The following is a 16,839-nucleotide window of genomic DNA, read 5'->3' on the forward strand; positions in this document are numbered from 1 at the left end:
TAAATGAAAGTGCAGTTCTATTTTGAGAAGAGACTGTACACAAAAAAGTCACATTTGTAATCAGTGGTTCCATTCTGTTCGTGTATTCACCAATCACACCTATTTACTCTAGTGACACCAATGAATTGTTCCAGTCCTTTGCTCCAACCACTGAAAGCATGTGAGCTGGATTCTGTTCTTCTTATGCATCACCCACCAAATCAGCATCAGCCAGTTCCAATCAGTTATACCTGTGCAAGCTGCTGAAAGCACTAATGGCATAACTGGAATACAACAGGATTGTAGATGTCTCTGGGGGCCCAATTTGGCCTGCAGAACCTTTATTTCTTGTGATGATAGGCAAGAAGGAAAGAAGCTTAACATTCAGTGTGAAGGATGAGAATGTAAGGGGCTCAGTTAAAGAGAAAACCTCTCATTTGATATGGAAGTCACAGAGTCATGTGGAAACCTGCAATACCATTATTTCAATGTATGGCCGCACTTTAATGTACAGTGGATTATATTATAAATATATACACATAATTTTGTTTAAAAAAACACAGCAATACTGTTAATCCATTGAAACAGAATAGTCCCTTCAGCAGACATAAAACAAACATATGGACTACCAATGCTAAAATATTCTGGTATGTATTATTACATTGTTCTGGAACGCCAAAACTTTTGAAACTGGCAAAGTTATTTTCATCACTGAATGTATGCACTTTTTCAGAGAACAGTGAGATCTAATTTTATTTTAAGTTTCAAGTACTTTGTATATTTTATCACCCTATAAAAAGAGCCCAAGCTCAATGTTCAACATCTATCAAACAGAGAGTGTTACTGCTGCTGGAAGCCATGAGAGCACCACTGCGGCCAACAGCAAGATCAACCCTCCATCCCTAATCAGATGTTTTATAGTATAGATTCTGAGTTTTCTTCCATGTCCCTGGGATTTAAACCACTCAACTACTTCGGTCAGACTAAACTGCTCAGGTTTGTACCCTAGTTCTTTCCTGGCCTTTTCCATACTGAAATAATGTGTGATGCCAGTTTTGTAAACCTCAGTGCGAGTGAGGAGAGGCTGAAAATTATAAATTCGTCCTACAAAAAAATGGACCATTTCAGTTAGGAATGCAGAAAAATATACAACGGAGAGAGAAACACGAACAGTTGGGAATTGGTAACCCAAGCCTTCAACTAAAGGTCGGAAAAATTCAAAGTTGTTTATTGGCTTGCCATCTGAAATGAAGTAAGCTTGGCCTGCAGCTATGTGCTGTTTAGTGGCTTTGAGTGCCTCTGAAGCAAGGATATGAGCCTGAACTAGGTTATCTACATGGACAAATTCCACTAAACTCAGAGGGTCTCCATATACAAATTTAAACAATCCCCTTTCAATGTAGCTAACTATTCTTGGAAGATGCCTTTGCTCTCCGGGCCCATAGATGCCTGCTGGTCGGAGAGCACAGGTCCTTAACACACCTTTCCCTTCTTCAAGTTCAGTGTCATTTGCCTGCAGCACTTTCATCTCAGCTAAAGACTTGGTCCGGGAGTAGTGATCAGGATGAAGGTGAAGTGGTAGATAAGGCAGAGATTCATCCCCGTTTTCTATAACTTGGCCCCCAAAGACTACATTGTATGTACTTGTATAAATCAGACTTGACACTCCTGTTTTCCTGCAAGCCTGGATGATATTTTCTGTTCCTCTCACATTAACGTCTTCTATAAGTTTTCGGTTCAGCTGCTCCCTGCCAGACATTCCATAGGAAGCAATATGGAATACACAGATTACATCTCTGAGAGCTTTTTCCACTTCAGAGAGACAGCAGACATTCCCCTGTATGAACTTCACTCCCTCTGGCACAGGTTGGATTGGCTTCAGGACATCAAAGAGAATCACGTCAACTCCCTTTTCGTATAGGGCACAACCTAAACTAAAACATGACCGAGACCATATGTTACTAAGATACATAGCGTAACGATGAATGAAACATTTCACCCATGAGTAGAAGAAACTGGTAAACTATTTCAGTGCTGAATTCTTGCTGGTCAGAGTTGTCTGAGGGTTGGCCTACATTGAATACTTACATTACGCACAGCTATGTCTCTCAAGGTGCGTGAAAAATCCACACCCCTGCAGACATAGTTATGCTGACCTCACCTCTCGTGTAGACAGTGCTAGATTGATGGAAGAATTCTTCTGTCAACATAGCTACTGCCTCTTGGGAAAGTGGATTAACTACAACAATGGGTGAACCCCTCCTGTCGCTATAGCCAGTGTCTACATGGAAGCCCTTTAGCTGCACTGGTTTAAGTGTAGACATATTCCAAGAATCTGTGCTACCTATTCAGGTGTGAGTAAGGCACAGCAGCTTCATAGCCAACAGTATACAAGGGAGTGACGGCCAGCATCACATCTGACCACCTTTGACTGCCCAAACCTGGTAAATCAGGTACTCGTTTTGCAGCTGGTGAACTAGAGGTAGCCTTTCAATATAAGAGCAACTGAGCTCAAGCCCATGATCTTTAGCATTGTCTTTGAGGCACTGGAATCACTAAGAGACAAGAAGCACAGAGCCCTGTGGTGCTATTTTTACAGACTCACTTCACTAAAAAGATCTGCACTCTAAAGTGTTTGCTACTATATTTAATGTAAAATAAAGTTAATATTTTATGCACTAACCGGAAACCAAAGTAACCACCTCCTCCTGTAATAAGGACTGTTTCCTTGGTCACATTTTCTATGTGCATCCTTTTTCCTTTGGCACTACTTTATTTGAGCAAATTGACCTGCAAATTAAAAAAAAAAAAAATGCATGACAAAACTGCATAATTAAAATAATTTTCACTGCATTTTAACATCTCCCCATATTTAGCAATTCTAAGTTATATGTTTGTGCTTTAATTTTAGGAGACTGACTACATCATTTGCTAAGTAATGCAGGAATAGATCCCGTCCCTTTATTCTTCTAAAGGCATATACAAACAAATAACAAAAAGACCACATTGTGAATATGACAGTTACTAATATATGAACTACTAATAGCCAAATAAGCAAGAGGGTTCTCAGTTTCCATTAAATTAGGCCATATTCTGATGTTATACAGGTGTGTACTGAATAATTCAATTAAACTCACTACAAAACTACCCGGTACTATAGAAATGCCACTAATTTATACACTGAATACATTTGCATAACAATTCCATATCAAATATCCATATACCTGAAGCTTTATTAGTGTACTGTGATAATACATCAAGTACTCATATATACATAGTTGTATGTGTATATCTTTATGCAGAAATGGCACCAACTATGGCCTTAATATATATACTCATTCCCTACCTAAGCCATCATACCTGTCGAAGTATTATGTGTATATTTCACCTGTATACTTACTTGTAAATATCCCTAAAATACTCAAAGAGTGGGAAAACAAAGGGCCAGTATACTTCCTTGGCCCCAAACCTGCACAGCATAGGTTTATACACATTCCCACTCAAATCCAGAGGCCAACTCATGCCCATAAACCTACACAAAAGCCTAAGTCTATATAAGCAGCAGAGTCCTGTGGCACGTTATAAACTAACAGACGTATTGGAGCATAAGCTTTCATGGGTGAATACCCATTTCGTCGGATTATATAAGTCTATATAAGATTGTCAGGCTTTTTTATTTTCTGGGACACCACCTTAACAACATGTGTATCCAGATACACATGCTCCCTATGAAGCCAGCCAATGCAATGCACTCAGTGGAATAGGGGAGGAGAGCTGTGGATGACAGAGGGCTTGTCACTTAGCCCTGGTCTACACTAGAACTTTAGGTCGAATTTAGCAGCGTTAAATCGATGTAAACCTGCACCCGTCCACACAATGAAGCCCTTTATTTCGACTTAAAGGGCTCTTAAAATCGATTTCCTTACTCCACCCCTGACAAGTGGATTAGCGCTTAAATCGACGTTGCCGGCTCGAATTTGGGGTACTGTGGACACAATTCGATGGTATTGGCCTCCAGGAGCTATCCCAGAGTGCTCCATTATGACCGCTCTGGACAGCACTCTCAACTCAGATGCACTGGCCAGGTAGACAGGAAAAGAACCGCGAACTTTTGAATCTCATTTCCTGTTTGGCCAGCGTGGCAAGCTGCAGGTGACCATGCAGAGCTCATCAGCACAGGTGACCATGATGGAGTCCCAGAATCGCAAAAGAGCTCCAGCATGGACCGAATGGGAGGTACGGGATCTGATCGCTGTTTGGGGAGAGGAATCCGTGCTATCAGAACTCCGTTCCAGTTTTCGAAATGCCAAAACCTTTGTCAAAATCTCCCAGGGCATGAAGGACAGAGGCCATAACAGGGACCCGAAGCAGTGCCGCGTGAAACTGAAGAAGCTGAGGCAAGCCTACCAGAGAGGCGAACAGCCGCTTTGGGTCAGAGCCCCAAACATGCCGCTTCTATGATGAGCTGCATGCCATTTTAGGGGGTTCAGCCACCACTACCCCAGCTGTGTTGTTTGACTCCTTCAATGGAGATGGAGGCAATACGGAAGCAGGTTTTGGGGATGAAGAAGATGATGATGAGGAGGAGGTTGTAGATAGCTCACAGCAAGCAAGCGGAGAAACCGGTTTTCCCAACAGCCAGGAACTGTTTCTCACCCTAGACCTGGAGCCAGTACCCCCCCGAACCCACCCAAGGCTGCCTCCTGGACCCAGCAGGCGGAGAAGGGACCTCTGGTGAGTGTACCTTTTAAAATACTATACATGGTTTAAAAGCAAGCATGTGAAAGGATTACTTTGCCCTGGCATTTGCGGTTCTCCTAGATGTAGTCCTAAAGCCTTTGCAAAAGGTTTCTGGGGAGGGCAGCCTTATTGCGTCCTTCATGGTAGGACACTTTACCACTCCAGGCCAGTAACACGTACTCGGGAATCATTGTAGAACAAAGCATTGCAGTGTATGTTTGCTGGCATTCAAACAACATCCGTTCTTTATCTCTCTGTGTTATCCTCAGGGGAGTGAGATATAATTCATGGTCACCTGGTTGAAATAGAGTGCTTTTCTTCAGGGGACACTCAGAGGAGCCCATTCCTGCTGGGCTGTTTGCCTGTGGCTAAACAGAAATGTTCCCCGCTGTTAGCCACAGGGAGGGGGGAAGGTTGAGGGGGTAGTCACGCAGTGGGAGGAGGCAAAATGCGACCTTGTAACGAAAGCACATGTGCTATGTATGTAATGTTAACAGCAAGGTTTACCCTGAAAGAGTGTAGCCACTGTTTTATAAAATGTGTCTTTTTAAATACCGCTGTCCCTTTTTTTTTCTCCACCAGCTGCATGTGTTTCAATGATCACAGGATCTTCTCCTTCCCAGAGGCTAGTGAAGCTTAGAAAGAAAAAAAAAACGCACTCGCGATGAAATGTTCTTCGAGCTCATGCTGTCCTCCCACACTGACAGAGCACAGACGAATGCGTGGAGGCAAATAATGTCAGAGTGCAGGAAAGCACAAAATGACCGGGAGGAGGGGTGGCGGGCTGAAGAGAGTAAGTGGCGGGCTGAAGAGAGGGCTGAAGCTCAAATGTGGCGGCAGCGTGATGAGAGGAGGCAGGATTCAATGCTGAGGCTGCTGCAGCACCAAACCAGTATGCTCCAGTGTATGGTTGAGCTGCAGCAAAGGCAGCTGGAGCACAGACTGCCACTGCAGCCCCTCTGTAACCAACCTCCCTCCTCCTCAAGTTCCATAGGGAAGTTCCATAAGCCTCCACACCCAGACGCCCAAGAACGCGGTGGGGGGGCCTCCGGCCAACCAGCCACTCCACCACAGAGGATTGCCCCAAAAAAAGAAGGCTGGCATTTAATAAATTTTAAAGTTGTAAACTTTTAAAGTGCTGTGCTTAAAGTGCTGTGTGGCATTTTCCTTCCCTCCTCCACCACCCCTCCTGGGCTACCTTGGTAGTCATCCCCCTATTTGTGTGATGAATGAATAAAGAATGCATGAATGTGAAGCAACAATGACTTTATTGCCTCTGCAAGCAGTGATTGAAGGGAGGAGGGGCGGGTGGTTAGCTTACAGGGAAGTAGAGTGAACCAAGGGGCGGGGGGTTTCATCAAGGAGAAACAAAGAGAACTTTCACACCGTAGCCTGGCCAGTCATGAAACTGGTTTTCAAAGCTTCTCTGATGCATACCGCGCCCTCCTGTGCTCTTCTAACCGCCCTGGTGTCTGGCTGCGCGTAACCAGCAGCCAGGCGATTTGCCTCAACCTCCCACCCCGCCATAAACGTCTCCCCCTTACTCTCACAGATATTGTGGAGCACACAGCAAGCAGTAACAGTGGGAATATTGGTTTTGCTGAGGTCTAAGCGAGTCAGTAAACTGCGCCAGCGCGCCTTTAAACGTCCAAATGCACATTCTACCACCATTCTGCACTTGCTCAGCCTGTAGTTGAACAGCTCCTGACTACTGTCCAGGCTGCCTGTGTACGGCTTCATGAGCCATGGCATTAAGGGGTAGGCGGGGTCCCCAAGGATACATATAGGCATTTCAACATCCCCAACAGTTATTTTCTGGTCTGGGAATAAAGTCCCTTCCTGCAGCTTTTGAAACAGACCAGAGTTCCTGAAGATGCAAGCATCATGCACCTTTCCCGGCCATCCCACATTGATGTTGGTGAAACGTCCCTTGTGATCCACCAGAGCTTGCAGCACTATCGAAAAGTACCCCTTGCGGTTTATGTACTCGTCGGCTTGGTGCTCCGGTGCCAAGATAGGGATATGGGTTCCGTCTATAGCCCCACCACAGTTAGGGAATCCCATTGCAGCAAAGCCATCCACTATGACCTGCACATTTCCCAGGGTCACTACCCTTGATATCAGCAGATCTTTGATTGCGTGGGCTACTTGAATCACAGCAGCCCCCACAGTAGATTTGCCCACTCCAAATTGATTCCCAACTGACCGGTAGCTGTCTGGCGTTGCAAGCTTCCACAGGGCTATCGCCACTCGCTTCTCAACTGTGAGGGCTGCTCTCATCTTGGTATTCATGCGCCTCAGGGCAGGGGAAAGCAAGTCACAAAGTTCCATGAAAGTGCCCTTACGCATGCGAAAATTTCGCAGCCACTGGGAATCGTCCCAGACCTGCAACACTATGCGGTCCCACCAGTCTGTGCTTGTTTCCCGAGCCCAGAATCGGCGTTCCACAGCATGAACCTGCCCCATTAGCAACTTGATGCATGCATTGGCAGGGCCCATGCTTTCAGAGAAATCTGTGTCCATGCCCTGATCACTCACGTGACCGCGCTGACGTCGCCTCCTCGCCCGGTATCGCTTTGCCAGGTTCTGGTGCTGCATATACTGCTGGATAATGCGTGTGGTGTTTAATGTGCTCCTAATTGCCAAAGTGAGCTGAGCGGCCTCCATGCTTGCCTTGGTATGGCGTCCGCACAGAAAAAAGGCGCGGAACGATTGTCTGCCGTTGCTCTGACGGAGGGAGGGGCGACTGACGACACGGCTTACAGGGTTGGCTTCAGGGAGCTAAAATCAACAAAGGGGGTGTCTGTACATCAAGGAGTATTTCAGGCAGGACTTCACGGAGGGTTCCAATAAGAAATGGTGCACCTAAGTTATCGTTCTTATTGGAACAAGGAGGTTAGCCTGGCCTCTGATTGATACATGGCTAGATTTACCTCGCTGCACCTTCTCTGTGAGTGACTGCAGTGTGACCTAGAAGAATGAGTCCCCTAGACAGGGGAGGGGGGGAAGCAAATGAGTACAAAACAAATCTGGTCTATTTCTTGTTTTGATCCACTCCATCTATCTTTTACATCTTTGGCTGGCAGCAGACGGTGCAGAAGGACTGCATGCCATCCACATCTCATGGCTGCTCGGCAGAAGATGGTACAGTACGACTGCTAGCAGTCCGCATCGCCTGCCCGCTCACCATAAGACGGTTCAATAGGACTGACTGCAGGACTAAAGAGAATGACCTGGTCAAGTCACTCCAAATTTAGTCCCTGTGCCCATGTCTGCCCAGGCGCTCCCAGCCGACGTGGCCAGGAGCACCTCGGACATGACGATGACGGCTACGAGTCGTACTGTACCGTCTGCTGCCACAAGGCAAGGGGTTGCTGCTACTGTGTAGCAATGCCGTACCGCGTCTGCCAGCACCCAGGAGACATAGGGTGACGGTTACCTGAGCAGGCTCCATGTTTGCCGTGGTATGGCGTCTGCACAGGTAACTCAGGAAAAAAGGCGCGAAACGATTGTCTGCCCTTGCTTTCACGGAGGGAGGGAGGGAACGGGGGCCTGACGATATGTACCCAGAACCACCCGCGACAATGTTTTAGCCCCATCAGGCATTGGGATCTCAACCCAGAACTCCAATGGGCAGCGGAGACTGCGGGAACTGTGGGATAGCTACCCACAGTGCAACGCTTCGGAAGTCGACTCTAGCCTCGGTAGTGTGGAAGCGCTCCGCCGAGTTAATGCACTTAATGCACTTAGAGCATTTTCTGTGGGGACACACACACTCGAATATATAAAACCGATTTCTAAAAAAACCGACTTCTATAAATTCGACCTTATTCCGTCGTGTAGACATACCCTTATTACTGGAGCCGATCGGTGCCTCGGAGGTCGATTTAGTGGGGCGAGTGAAGATCTGCTAAGTCAGCTGCTGATTGCTCTCCCCTCCCCTCCACCGGACCCAGAAGAGTGGGCAGGAGAGCATCTCCCATCCACCCTGCAGTCAGCGGATCTAAGCGAGGTGGATACGCTCTTCACGTAACTCAGATTGCCTAGCTTAGACCGACTTTTCCCCTTGGCTTGGTCTCCACTGGCTCCTTCTGTCGGTCAAACGTTTGCCAGTCCGGCGTGTGCAGAGAGCAGCCCCTGAGCGCCCGACGTGGCGGTGCCGACAGCGCTAGGCGGGCAGGAGACGCGCTCCCGCGGGCAGAGCTAACGCTGCCAGGGGCGGCTCGCTGCCGGGGAGACCGGCCAGGGGCAGGGCCGCCGCCTGGCCGTGCTGACCCGCTGGGGAGCGGCGAGACAAGCGGAGGAGATACGCTCCGCGGCTGGACTCAGTCTGCCGGGGCCTGAGACAGGCGCTCGAGACCCGCCCTCCCGGCTCGGCCCGCTCTGCCGGCGACAGGCCCCGACGGCTTCCCCGCGGCGGGGAGTCGGCAGTAGGCCGGGGCAGACCGGCTCTCACAGCCAGGCCCCGCCGCCTGCCGGGGGAGCGGCCTCACAGCGACGGGGAGGCGCGCCCTGAGCCCCGGGCTGCCAGCGCCCCCCGCCCCGGCCGGGGGAGCGCGCTTGGCAAAGCGCCCGGGGCCGCCCCCATCGGTAGCAGGGCGCACAAGTCACAGCGATGTGGGGCGGACGGACGGACGGACGGACACAGAGCTCCCACCCCCCGGGGGCTCACCACAGGCGGGGCGGGGCCTGCGGACCCCTTGCGAACGGTGCCCCCCCGCCGCCCCTTACCTCCCAGCAGCTCCGGGCTCTCTCCCTCTCAGCCCCGCCCCGGCCCGCGGGGTGAGCCGCTGCCGGAGGCGGGCCCGCGCTGCTCCCTTCCCCCGCCCCATCCCCATCCACATCCACATCCACCCGCGCGCGGAGCAATCGCGCGTGTCCGGGGCACCGTCGCCGGCGGAGCAGAGCATAGCGTGGGCTTTACTGAACTGAATGGGCTTCCGTAGGGCGGGTCCTTCTGGGAGTCCGTACAACACGATGGCGGCGCTCTCGTGATCACAAGCAGGTTTCGCGCAGCAAGGGGGCGGCCGCTTGAAACGCCGCTGCCGGTTCCGTACAACAAGATGGCGGTTCCCAACGTGCCTTGAGCGGGAATTGTGGGGCCATGGCGGGGAATCTGAAGGCGAGCGAGCTGCGCTCTGTGCTGCGGAGGCTGGACTCGGCCAACCGGGCTCTGGGTAAGGGAGGCCGCCCCAGTTGGTCGGGGGAGGGGGTCATCGCGAGCTGCTGGCCACCCCAGCCCTGCTTTCGTTTCATCAGCCCCCGCCCCATGGCTGAGTCCCGGACTCCGGCTGCCCGGTGCCCACGCTGGAGACCCGGCCCTTGGGACTTGGCCTTGGGGCCTCAGGTTTCCAAGCCCCGGCTTGAGCGTCCACACGCACTGCATTGTAACCCTGACTGACTGGCTCTGGCCCCAGGTCTCTCAGCCGTGCTAACGGCTCCACACGGCACTAGGGGCCGACTGGCTGGGGTATGTATGTGGCATGAGCTGTGCCCGTGATGCAAAATAACAGGAATTGAACCGGAGTCACCCTCCCCTCCCCCGTGCAGATCTAGGAACCCCGGGCCTGAGTGCTCACTGACCCTCATCAGACTGACTTGTGTGTGGATGGAAGAGGGCCCAAACCTGAGCAGTGTAGACCTACCCGGTGCGGCTCTGGTTTTGTATTAGAAAATCTGGGTCTGCAGTGCTGGCTGGTGGTGGTCAGAGCCTGCCTCTTTCCTCCCTATAGTGACCCCCTCAGGGGCTACTACTGAACCATGCAGAAGTCTGTCTTTTGAGTAAGGGCATATCACATTTTCATGATGCTCAAACTCTACTGTGGTGCTCAACCTGACTCCTCTGTACCCCAGTCCGGTATTGCTGTAACTCGGATACTGTCTCTAGGCTTGGGAAGTGTCTTTTGGGAGCAGTCCAAATGCAGTTGCAATTTATAGTTCATGCAATTGAATAGGTATAGAAGATGGCCATGCTGACTAATTAAGTCTGCATGGGAAACCTGGAATCACCAGTGTTGCAAAGCCAAATCCTGCATCAGCGCTGGTATGAACAATGGTTTTAAGCACCTGTGTTAGAAACTAGCAGAGGTGGGATAGCCTTGGTTTTAAGGCACTACATTTGGACTCAGGAAATCTAGGTTTATGCCTGTAGTTTGAAGTGACTGATGATTTTGGGTGCCCAATCTGAGGCCTCTTTAAAGAAGTCTGATTTTCAGAAGGTGGGTGCTCAGCAGAAAATCAGGCACCTCAAAATGTTTCAAATTGGGCACCCAAAGTCTGAAGAATTTAGGCTTACCCAAACTCTGTCACAGCCTGCCTGTTTCAGAGTAGCAGCCATGTTAGTCTGGTTCACAAAAAGAAAAGGAGTACTTGTGGCACCTTAGAGACTAACAAATTTATTTGAGCATAAGCTTTCGTGAGCTACAGCTCACTTCATCGGATGCATTCAGTGGAAAATACAGCCTGCCTGTGTGACCTTGATCTTTCTGTATCTCGGTTCCAAATCTATAAAATAAGTAATAATACTTCCTCCCACCTTTTGTCTATTTAGATTGTAAGCTCCTTGAGGTGGGGATTGTCTCTTGCTATGTCTATGTATAGTGCCTCGCACAATGGAGCCTTGCAAATGCTTGGGGTCTTTAGGTATTACTGTAAAACAAACAAACAAAAAATTAAATAATAGCATAACCATGAGGTCTGTCCTAAATGCCAATTCCACAATGAGCAATTTAAATCAGGTGGTGATTTAGAATTCAAAATCTATCATCTTTGCTCTTTGTACGGCCAGAATCTGTACCTCTTTTGTTCATTAGTCTTTACAAGTGTAATACCTGCAGTGCCCCCTTTGAATTGCCAAAAGGTCTGAGATGTTTGAGATTATCATATTTACAGGTGTCTGGCTGGAATCTGTGTGTCAGGGCCCTTGGAATCACTTTCTGTATCTAGAGCAAGATGCCAGATTCTGATCTTAGTTACATTGTTGTAAATCTGGAAGAAATTTGCCATGTTCTGAGTTGCCAAGTTTGCCATGTTCTGCCCTGGGAAGTTACATTGCAGTAGGAATGCAACCATGAGGAGCTGGGGTAAGTAACACATAGCTTTGTCATGTGAGCCCTTGCCTACACAGAGGCTATGTTAAATGCAACAGTCTTATCCTTTACCTGAATACATACAGTTGCGTTCCACCATGATGTAACTTTTCAGTGTAAACAAGCCCTGTATGTCTTGTACAGTGCTAATATGGGTTTGTTACTAAGCAAACAATGCATAATGGCAACAGAGATCAGTAGAATCACTACAGCTTTACATTAATGTACTTTATGTCAGAATCTGGTCCAAGGAGTCTAAAACTTAACCGGTAACAACAACAACAATTAAAAAAAAAATGTAAAATCGCATTACTAATGCTTTTCTTTATTTCAGAGACATGTATTCAGTCACTTGGAGAATGTCAGAAAACACTCCAAAAATCAATTCAGTGTCAGAACTACTTAAATCACGTAAGCATGATTATAGTTTCTAATTTTCAAAAATCTTAAGAGGAAAGTAGGAAAAATGTGCTGCTACTTGTTTTGTTTTTTGTTTTGTTTTAAATTCATGGCTGGTAAGAGTAAAACCAAGATCTATGGAAAGTTATTCATTGTTCAGAGGGTACCTTATTTATTAACCTTTTTAATAACATTCACATCTTATCAACAGTGTGTTCCAAGGTAAAATTTATGCATAACATCTGAAACTATAAGGCATTATGTATTTATTTTAGCCTTCTGATTTAAAATTTCTTTTGGCTTTTAACTATATACGTATATAATGGGCATACTCTTGTGAACATTTATTCATTCGTATGGTTAATTATTTGTAGGATTGGTCTCTAATATGTAAACATTTGAAAAGTAAGATACTGAGCCCTGAATTTGGATTGAGATCTGCTAGCATTGTCCCATAGTGGATTCTGATGCGATATTGGTACTTTGTACTGTTAAAACAGATTGCACTTCCATCTGAATATGTTCAGACACAGTTATAGCGTGGAATGGAGCAATATTATCCTAACTACTGCCCTGATCCTGGACAACGCTCTGTGTGAGCAGGGCCATGCTCTTGCATGGAGTTCTATTGATCTCAGCGGTACTCTGCGTAGGCTTACAGATCTATCTATGCAGAGCAATTTGTAGGATCAGGATCTATCTCTTTTGTAAGTAATGGTTTTATGTACTTTCACTCCTTTCTTGCCTTTAGCATATTAACTGTGTTATATGGAGTGTTAAGAAGTTAGTTCAGATTTTTTGGTACCTACTGGCAGATATTAACTCCATAAACCATACAGCATCTATGTGAGAAAGGTGGGCAAATATTATTCTCATTTTATGGTGGTAGAGCTGGGTTTAGAACTCAAGTGTGTATGGGGAGGAAAGGATTTTTGGACCCTTCCCTACGGACAATCAACTAGTCCATACTGCCTCACACTTTAATAAAATAAAATCTCTGGCTTTCTTAAGACTATAAGGGTGCTTACTAAAGTCAAGTATATCATATAATCTTACAAATAGACTTCTCATTCTAGTTTCCTTGTTCTTATACAGTGGAACACATGCCTTTTGAAATCTTACACAAGTTTTAATTCCAGTTGGCTGAGGTGGGGTGAAGTTTACTGCTTCAAACATAAGCCCTGTCAACATTTCAAATTTTACTACTTTTTAAAGTACTCAACATATCAGAGACCTGTGTTCCCTCTAAGCTACGTGGCTGCTCAGGAGTGATTCAAGTGCCACACACTTGATTAGCAGAGCTGCGCACATCTGGCAGCATTTGTTCAGGTGCCCCTCCCGCCCTGGTGCTTTGCAGCCACATTGCTCCTGCAGCTGCTCCTTGGACCCTCCTACTGGCTGTGCAGAGCGGGAGGGGAGGGGGGTTCTGATATCAGGGCATCCCCCTCCTCCTGCCCCATACCTCATCCCCACAGAGCAGGGGAGAGGGGACAGGGCTCAGGATTTGGAGCAGGAGAGAGCTGCTGAGGTCTGAATGAGCCTCCGGGCAGTGAGGGAGTTCCTTAGAGACAGTGCATGGTCTCTCAAACTTCCCCACCAACCAGCTCTCACTCTGTGTGTGTGTGTGTCTCTCTCTCTTTCTGCCTCCCTCCCCCCCGCCCATGTACCCCATCTCTGCAGAGCGGGGACGGGGGGACAGGGCTCAGTCAGGAGCTGGAGAGGTTTCAGTGAGTGCCTTAAAGAGCGCACGGCACCTTTCAGAAAGTTCCCCAGCAGCCAGCGTGCAGACAGTCGTTCTCTCTGACCTCCCAACATATACTTGTATTGTTGTTGTTACTTTTTGGTACTTCCTGCAATGCACATATATTCTCTGTAATTTTATTCTTTCAAAGTGTGTTATTTTAGTTTTTGACCTATGCATTTCATAATTTTTATTTCTCTTACACTTAAATTGAATTCTTTGAGGAGTGAGTTCTAAAATGCTTAACCTGTCCTGGCTGGAGTAATTATCCCTATGGTAGCTTTTAAAAAATATGTAGATTATAGCTAGGTTTTTTGTTTCTACTGATGGCGCGCATCTGCACGTTTATTCCACACATGATGGAAAAAATTAGAGAGAACATTGTCAGAGACCCAAACATATTATAACATGGCTTGTTTTGCCTATGTGAAGAGGATCAAGCTGTTATAACCCTTTTAAGGAATTGCTCTCTAACGTGGAATCCTTAAATGGCAAAATGTCTTGTGTAAATGGTGTCTTATTTGTCATGGCTTTAAATGAACCTGAACTTCTGTGCAGTGATGCATAGGGATTTTTAAATCAGCAGTTAAATGGAGCAAAGTAAGCAGCTGTAGTGAACCACATAAATTAGAAAGAATGAGCAGCCAGCTCATTAATACCCCAATTTTTAGCATGCTGATTCTCTGCTATTTAAAATGCTTAATTAGTAAAACGATTTTGCCATCAAATCACAAGGCATGCCAACCATCCTATATTGGAGCCCAAGACAATAAGTTCCTATAAGAATCCACCTTACTGGTTTTACTTTTATTGGGAGAATAAACTTTAATTATGCTATTTTATATGATATAAACTGATTAATTTTGTTTTCTTTTTCCTTGGCTATTCAGTTGGAGGAAAGAGGGAAACAAGACTTATAATTACAAATGTGTTAAATCCATGAGAGCCCAAAACATCCTAATGGACTTGCAAAATGTGTAAAACAGTTTGGTTTAAATTATACAAAAACAGGTGGAAATAATTGAGTATATTGTGGGAGGTGAGAGAGAGATTTGTAATGTCTGAAATAAAAATAAATCTTGACGCTTCTTAAAAAGGAAGATTTTTAGAGGGCAAGGATAGTCCTATGGGTAAAACAGTTGGGAAACATGAGTTCTGCTGCTGACTCTGCTGTAGACTTTCTGTGTGACCTGACCAAACCATTTTCCTCACTTATAAAGTGAGGGTGATATTGCACTTATCTGCTGCTATGAAGCTAAATTCATTAATGTCAACAAATCTCTTCGAGTTCCTCAGGTGGATGATGCTTTATAAATTACTCCTGGGGGAATTGTGCGCCAAAAAATTAAATTCTGCACACAATATTTTAAAATTCTCCATATTTTATTTGTCAAAATAATACCATATAATCACAGCAGTTTCAATTATTTTTGTAATATATTTCAAAATACCTGTCAGCAAGTATGTCTGTAACAGTACAGACAACAAAAAAGATTCAGGAAATGTTTTTTGACAAATAGATTCCTTACTAGGTATATTAATACAGAACTCTGAGTAATTCATTTAAACTGCAGTTCAGAACTGTATTTCTCGTACCCCACAGAAGCAGTGCAAAAGCTTGGGAGAGTCAGGGATAAAGGAGGAGCTGAGGGAGAGGGAAGTAATTGCTGGGAAGGAGCCTGGGTGTGAACTTGGAGGGTTGTTGGGTACAGGTGGGAAAAATATGGAACAGGTTTTTTAGGGGGGGCAGGAAGGGATTGTTAGGGAACATCCCCCATGTAGACCTTGGCTGACCTCTAGCCTCTCCCATTCAGTCAGGCACCTCTGCTCCTGTGCCCAAGTGTCTCTGCACCCCCATCTAAGTGTCCCTCCACCCTCACTCAGATGCCCCCTCCCTCTGTCCCCATGTGTCTGTGTGTCCCTATCCCCATGTGTCCCTGTGCCCCCTCAGCCAGCCCTCTCCACTCATCTTCATGTGTCCCTTCATGGCCTGTCCCCATGTGTCTGTGCCCCCACTCAGCCTTCCTCCCTGTAGCTCTGCACTCCCTCCCTCTCTGCCGATATGTCCCTGCAACCCCTCAGCTAGCCCCCTCCTCTCATCTCCATGTGCACCTCCCTCCCCCCTGTGGCCCTGTGCTTCCACTCCCATTCAACCCCTGCCTCAGTCTGTCCTCCCCCACTAGCCCTCATGAGCCCCTGTCTGACCCCTCAGCAACCTAACGCTGTCTGTCTCCCCATATCTCTTGTCGCCTGACCTGGTCCGACAAGCACTAAAAAGAAGGCATGCTCTTTTTCTTTCCTGTCATAGCTTGGTCTGGCCAGGAGTGGCCGTTGTGTTCTAGGCATCACAGCAACCTCTAGTGGGCAAAAGGAAGAACTGTAGTAACTTTTCAGCAGAAGCTATTTTCTGCCCAAAAAACCCAAACAAAGAAAAATATACACAGCTCATGAAATATGCACACACATGGTGGCACAGAATTTCCGCAGGAATAATAAATATAATGGTACTGCTCCCAGACAGCAGGGACCTGGGGCTGGAAGCCATCACAGCCTGGCCTCATCCCCTCGGCACCAATGGGGCTCTCATTGGGGAGCTCTGCCTGTAGTAGGGGAGCCAGACTGTAGGTACTTGGCTCTGGGAACATACCTTCAGAACTTCAGTCGTTTGTGTGTGGGTTTTTGTTATTTTAACCGTGTCCATCTGCCACTACCCATGTCTGTCCTTTGCGTCATAGCATCAGCCCTCCTATCTGCATTCCTTGTTATCGTGTCCCTCTACAGTTTCCACCACCTCTACCTACTCTGCTTCCCCTCTCTACCCTATCTATCGCACCTCTCACCAGCACAAATCTAGATTCCGCATCCTCCGCCTTACCTCTGGTGACCCTTGCC

At 47.1% G+C, this 16,839-nt stretch overlaps 1 protein-coding gene and 1 long non-coding RNA gene across 4 annotated transcripts in view; one reads left to right on the top strand and one right to left on the bottom strand.

Annotated features, from left to right (window-relative positions):
• Nucleotides 1-9,555, bottom strand: SDR42E1 (short chain dehydrogenase/reductase family 42E, member 1). 3 transcript variants are annotated; one of them, XM_073308060.2, is made up of 3 exons: nt 9,451-9,555; nt 2,663-2,769; nt 1-1,913 (listed from the first exon to the last, which is right to left on the bottom strand). In XM_073308060.2, exons 2-3 carry the CDS (start codon nt 2,728-2,730, stop codon nt 806-808), a joined length of 1,176 nt encoding a protein of 391 aa, XP_073164161.1. In that variant the 5' UTR covers nt 2,731-2,769; nt 9,451-9,555; the 3' UTR covers nt 1-805. The 3 variants fall into 3 exon arrangements, with proteins under 3 accessions (XP_073164161.1, XP_073164162.1, XP_073164163.1); XM_073308061.2 differs by lacking the exon at nt 9,451-9,555 and adding an exon at nt 8,569-9,268; XM_073308062.2 differs by lacking the exon at nt 9,451-9,555 and adding an exon at nt 7,258-8,538.
• The window catches only part of LOC144929168 (uncharacterized), a 19,447-nt gene continuing 11,298 nt past the window's right edge, over nt 8,691-16,839 (top strand). Inside the window, exons 1-2 of the long non-coding RNA XR_013634498.1 lie at nt 8,691-9,896; nt 12,142-12,218. This is a non-coding gene — a long non-coding RNA (uncharacterized LOC144929168). The remainder of the gene's footprint in view (nt 9,897-12,141; nt 12,219-16,839) is intronic.

The sequence above is a fragment of the Lepidochelys kempii genome, chromosome 12, assembly GCF_965140285.1.
Source record: "Lepidochelys kempii isolate rLepKem1 chromosome 12, rLepKem1.hap1, whole genome shotgun sequence".
NCBI classification, from domain to species: Eukaryota; Metazoa; Chordata; order Testudines; family Cheloniidae; genus Lepidochelys; species Lepidochelys kempii.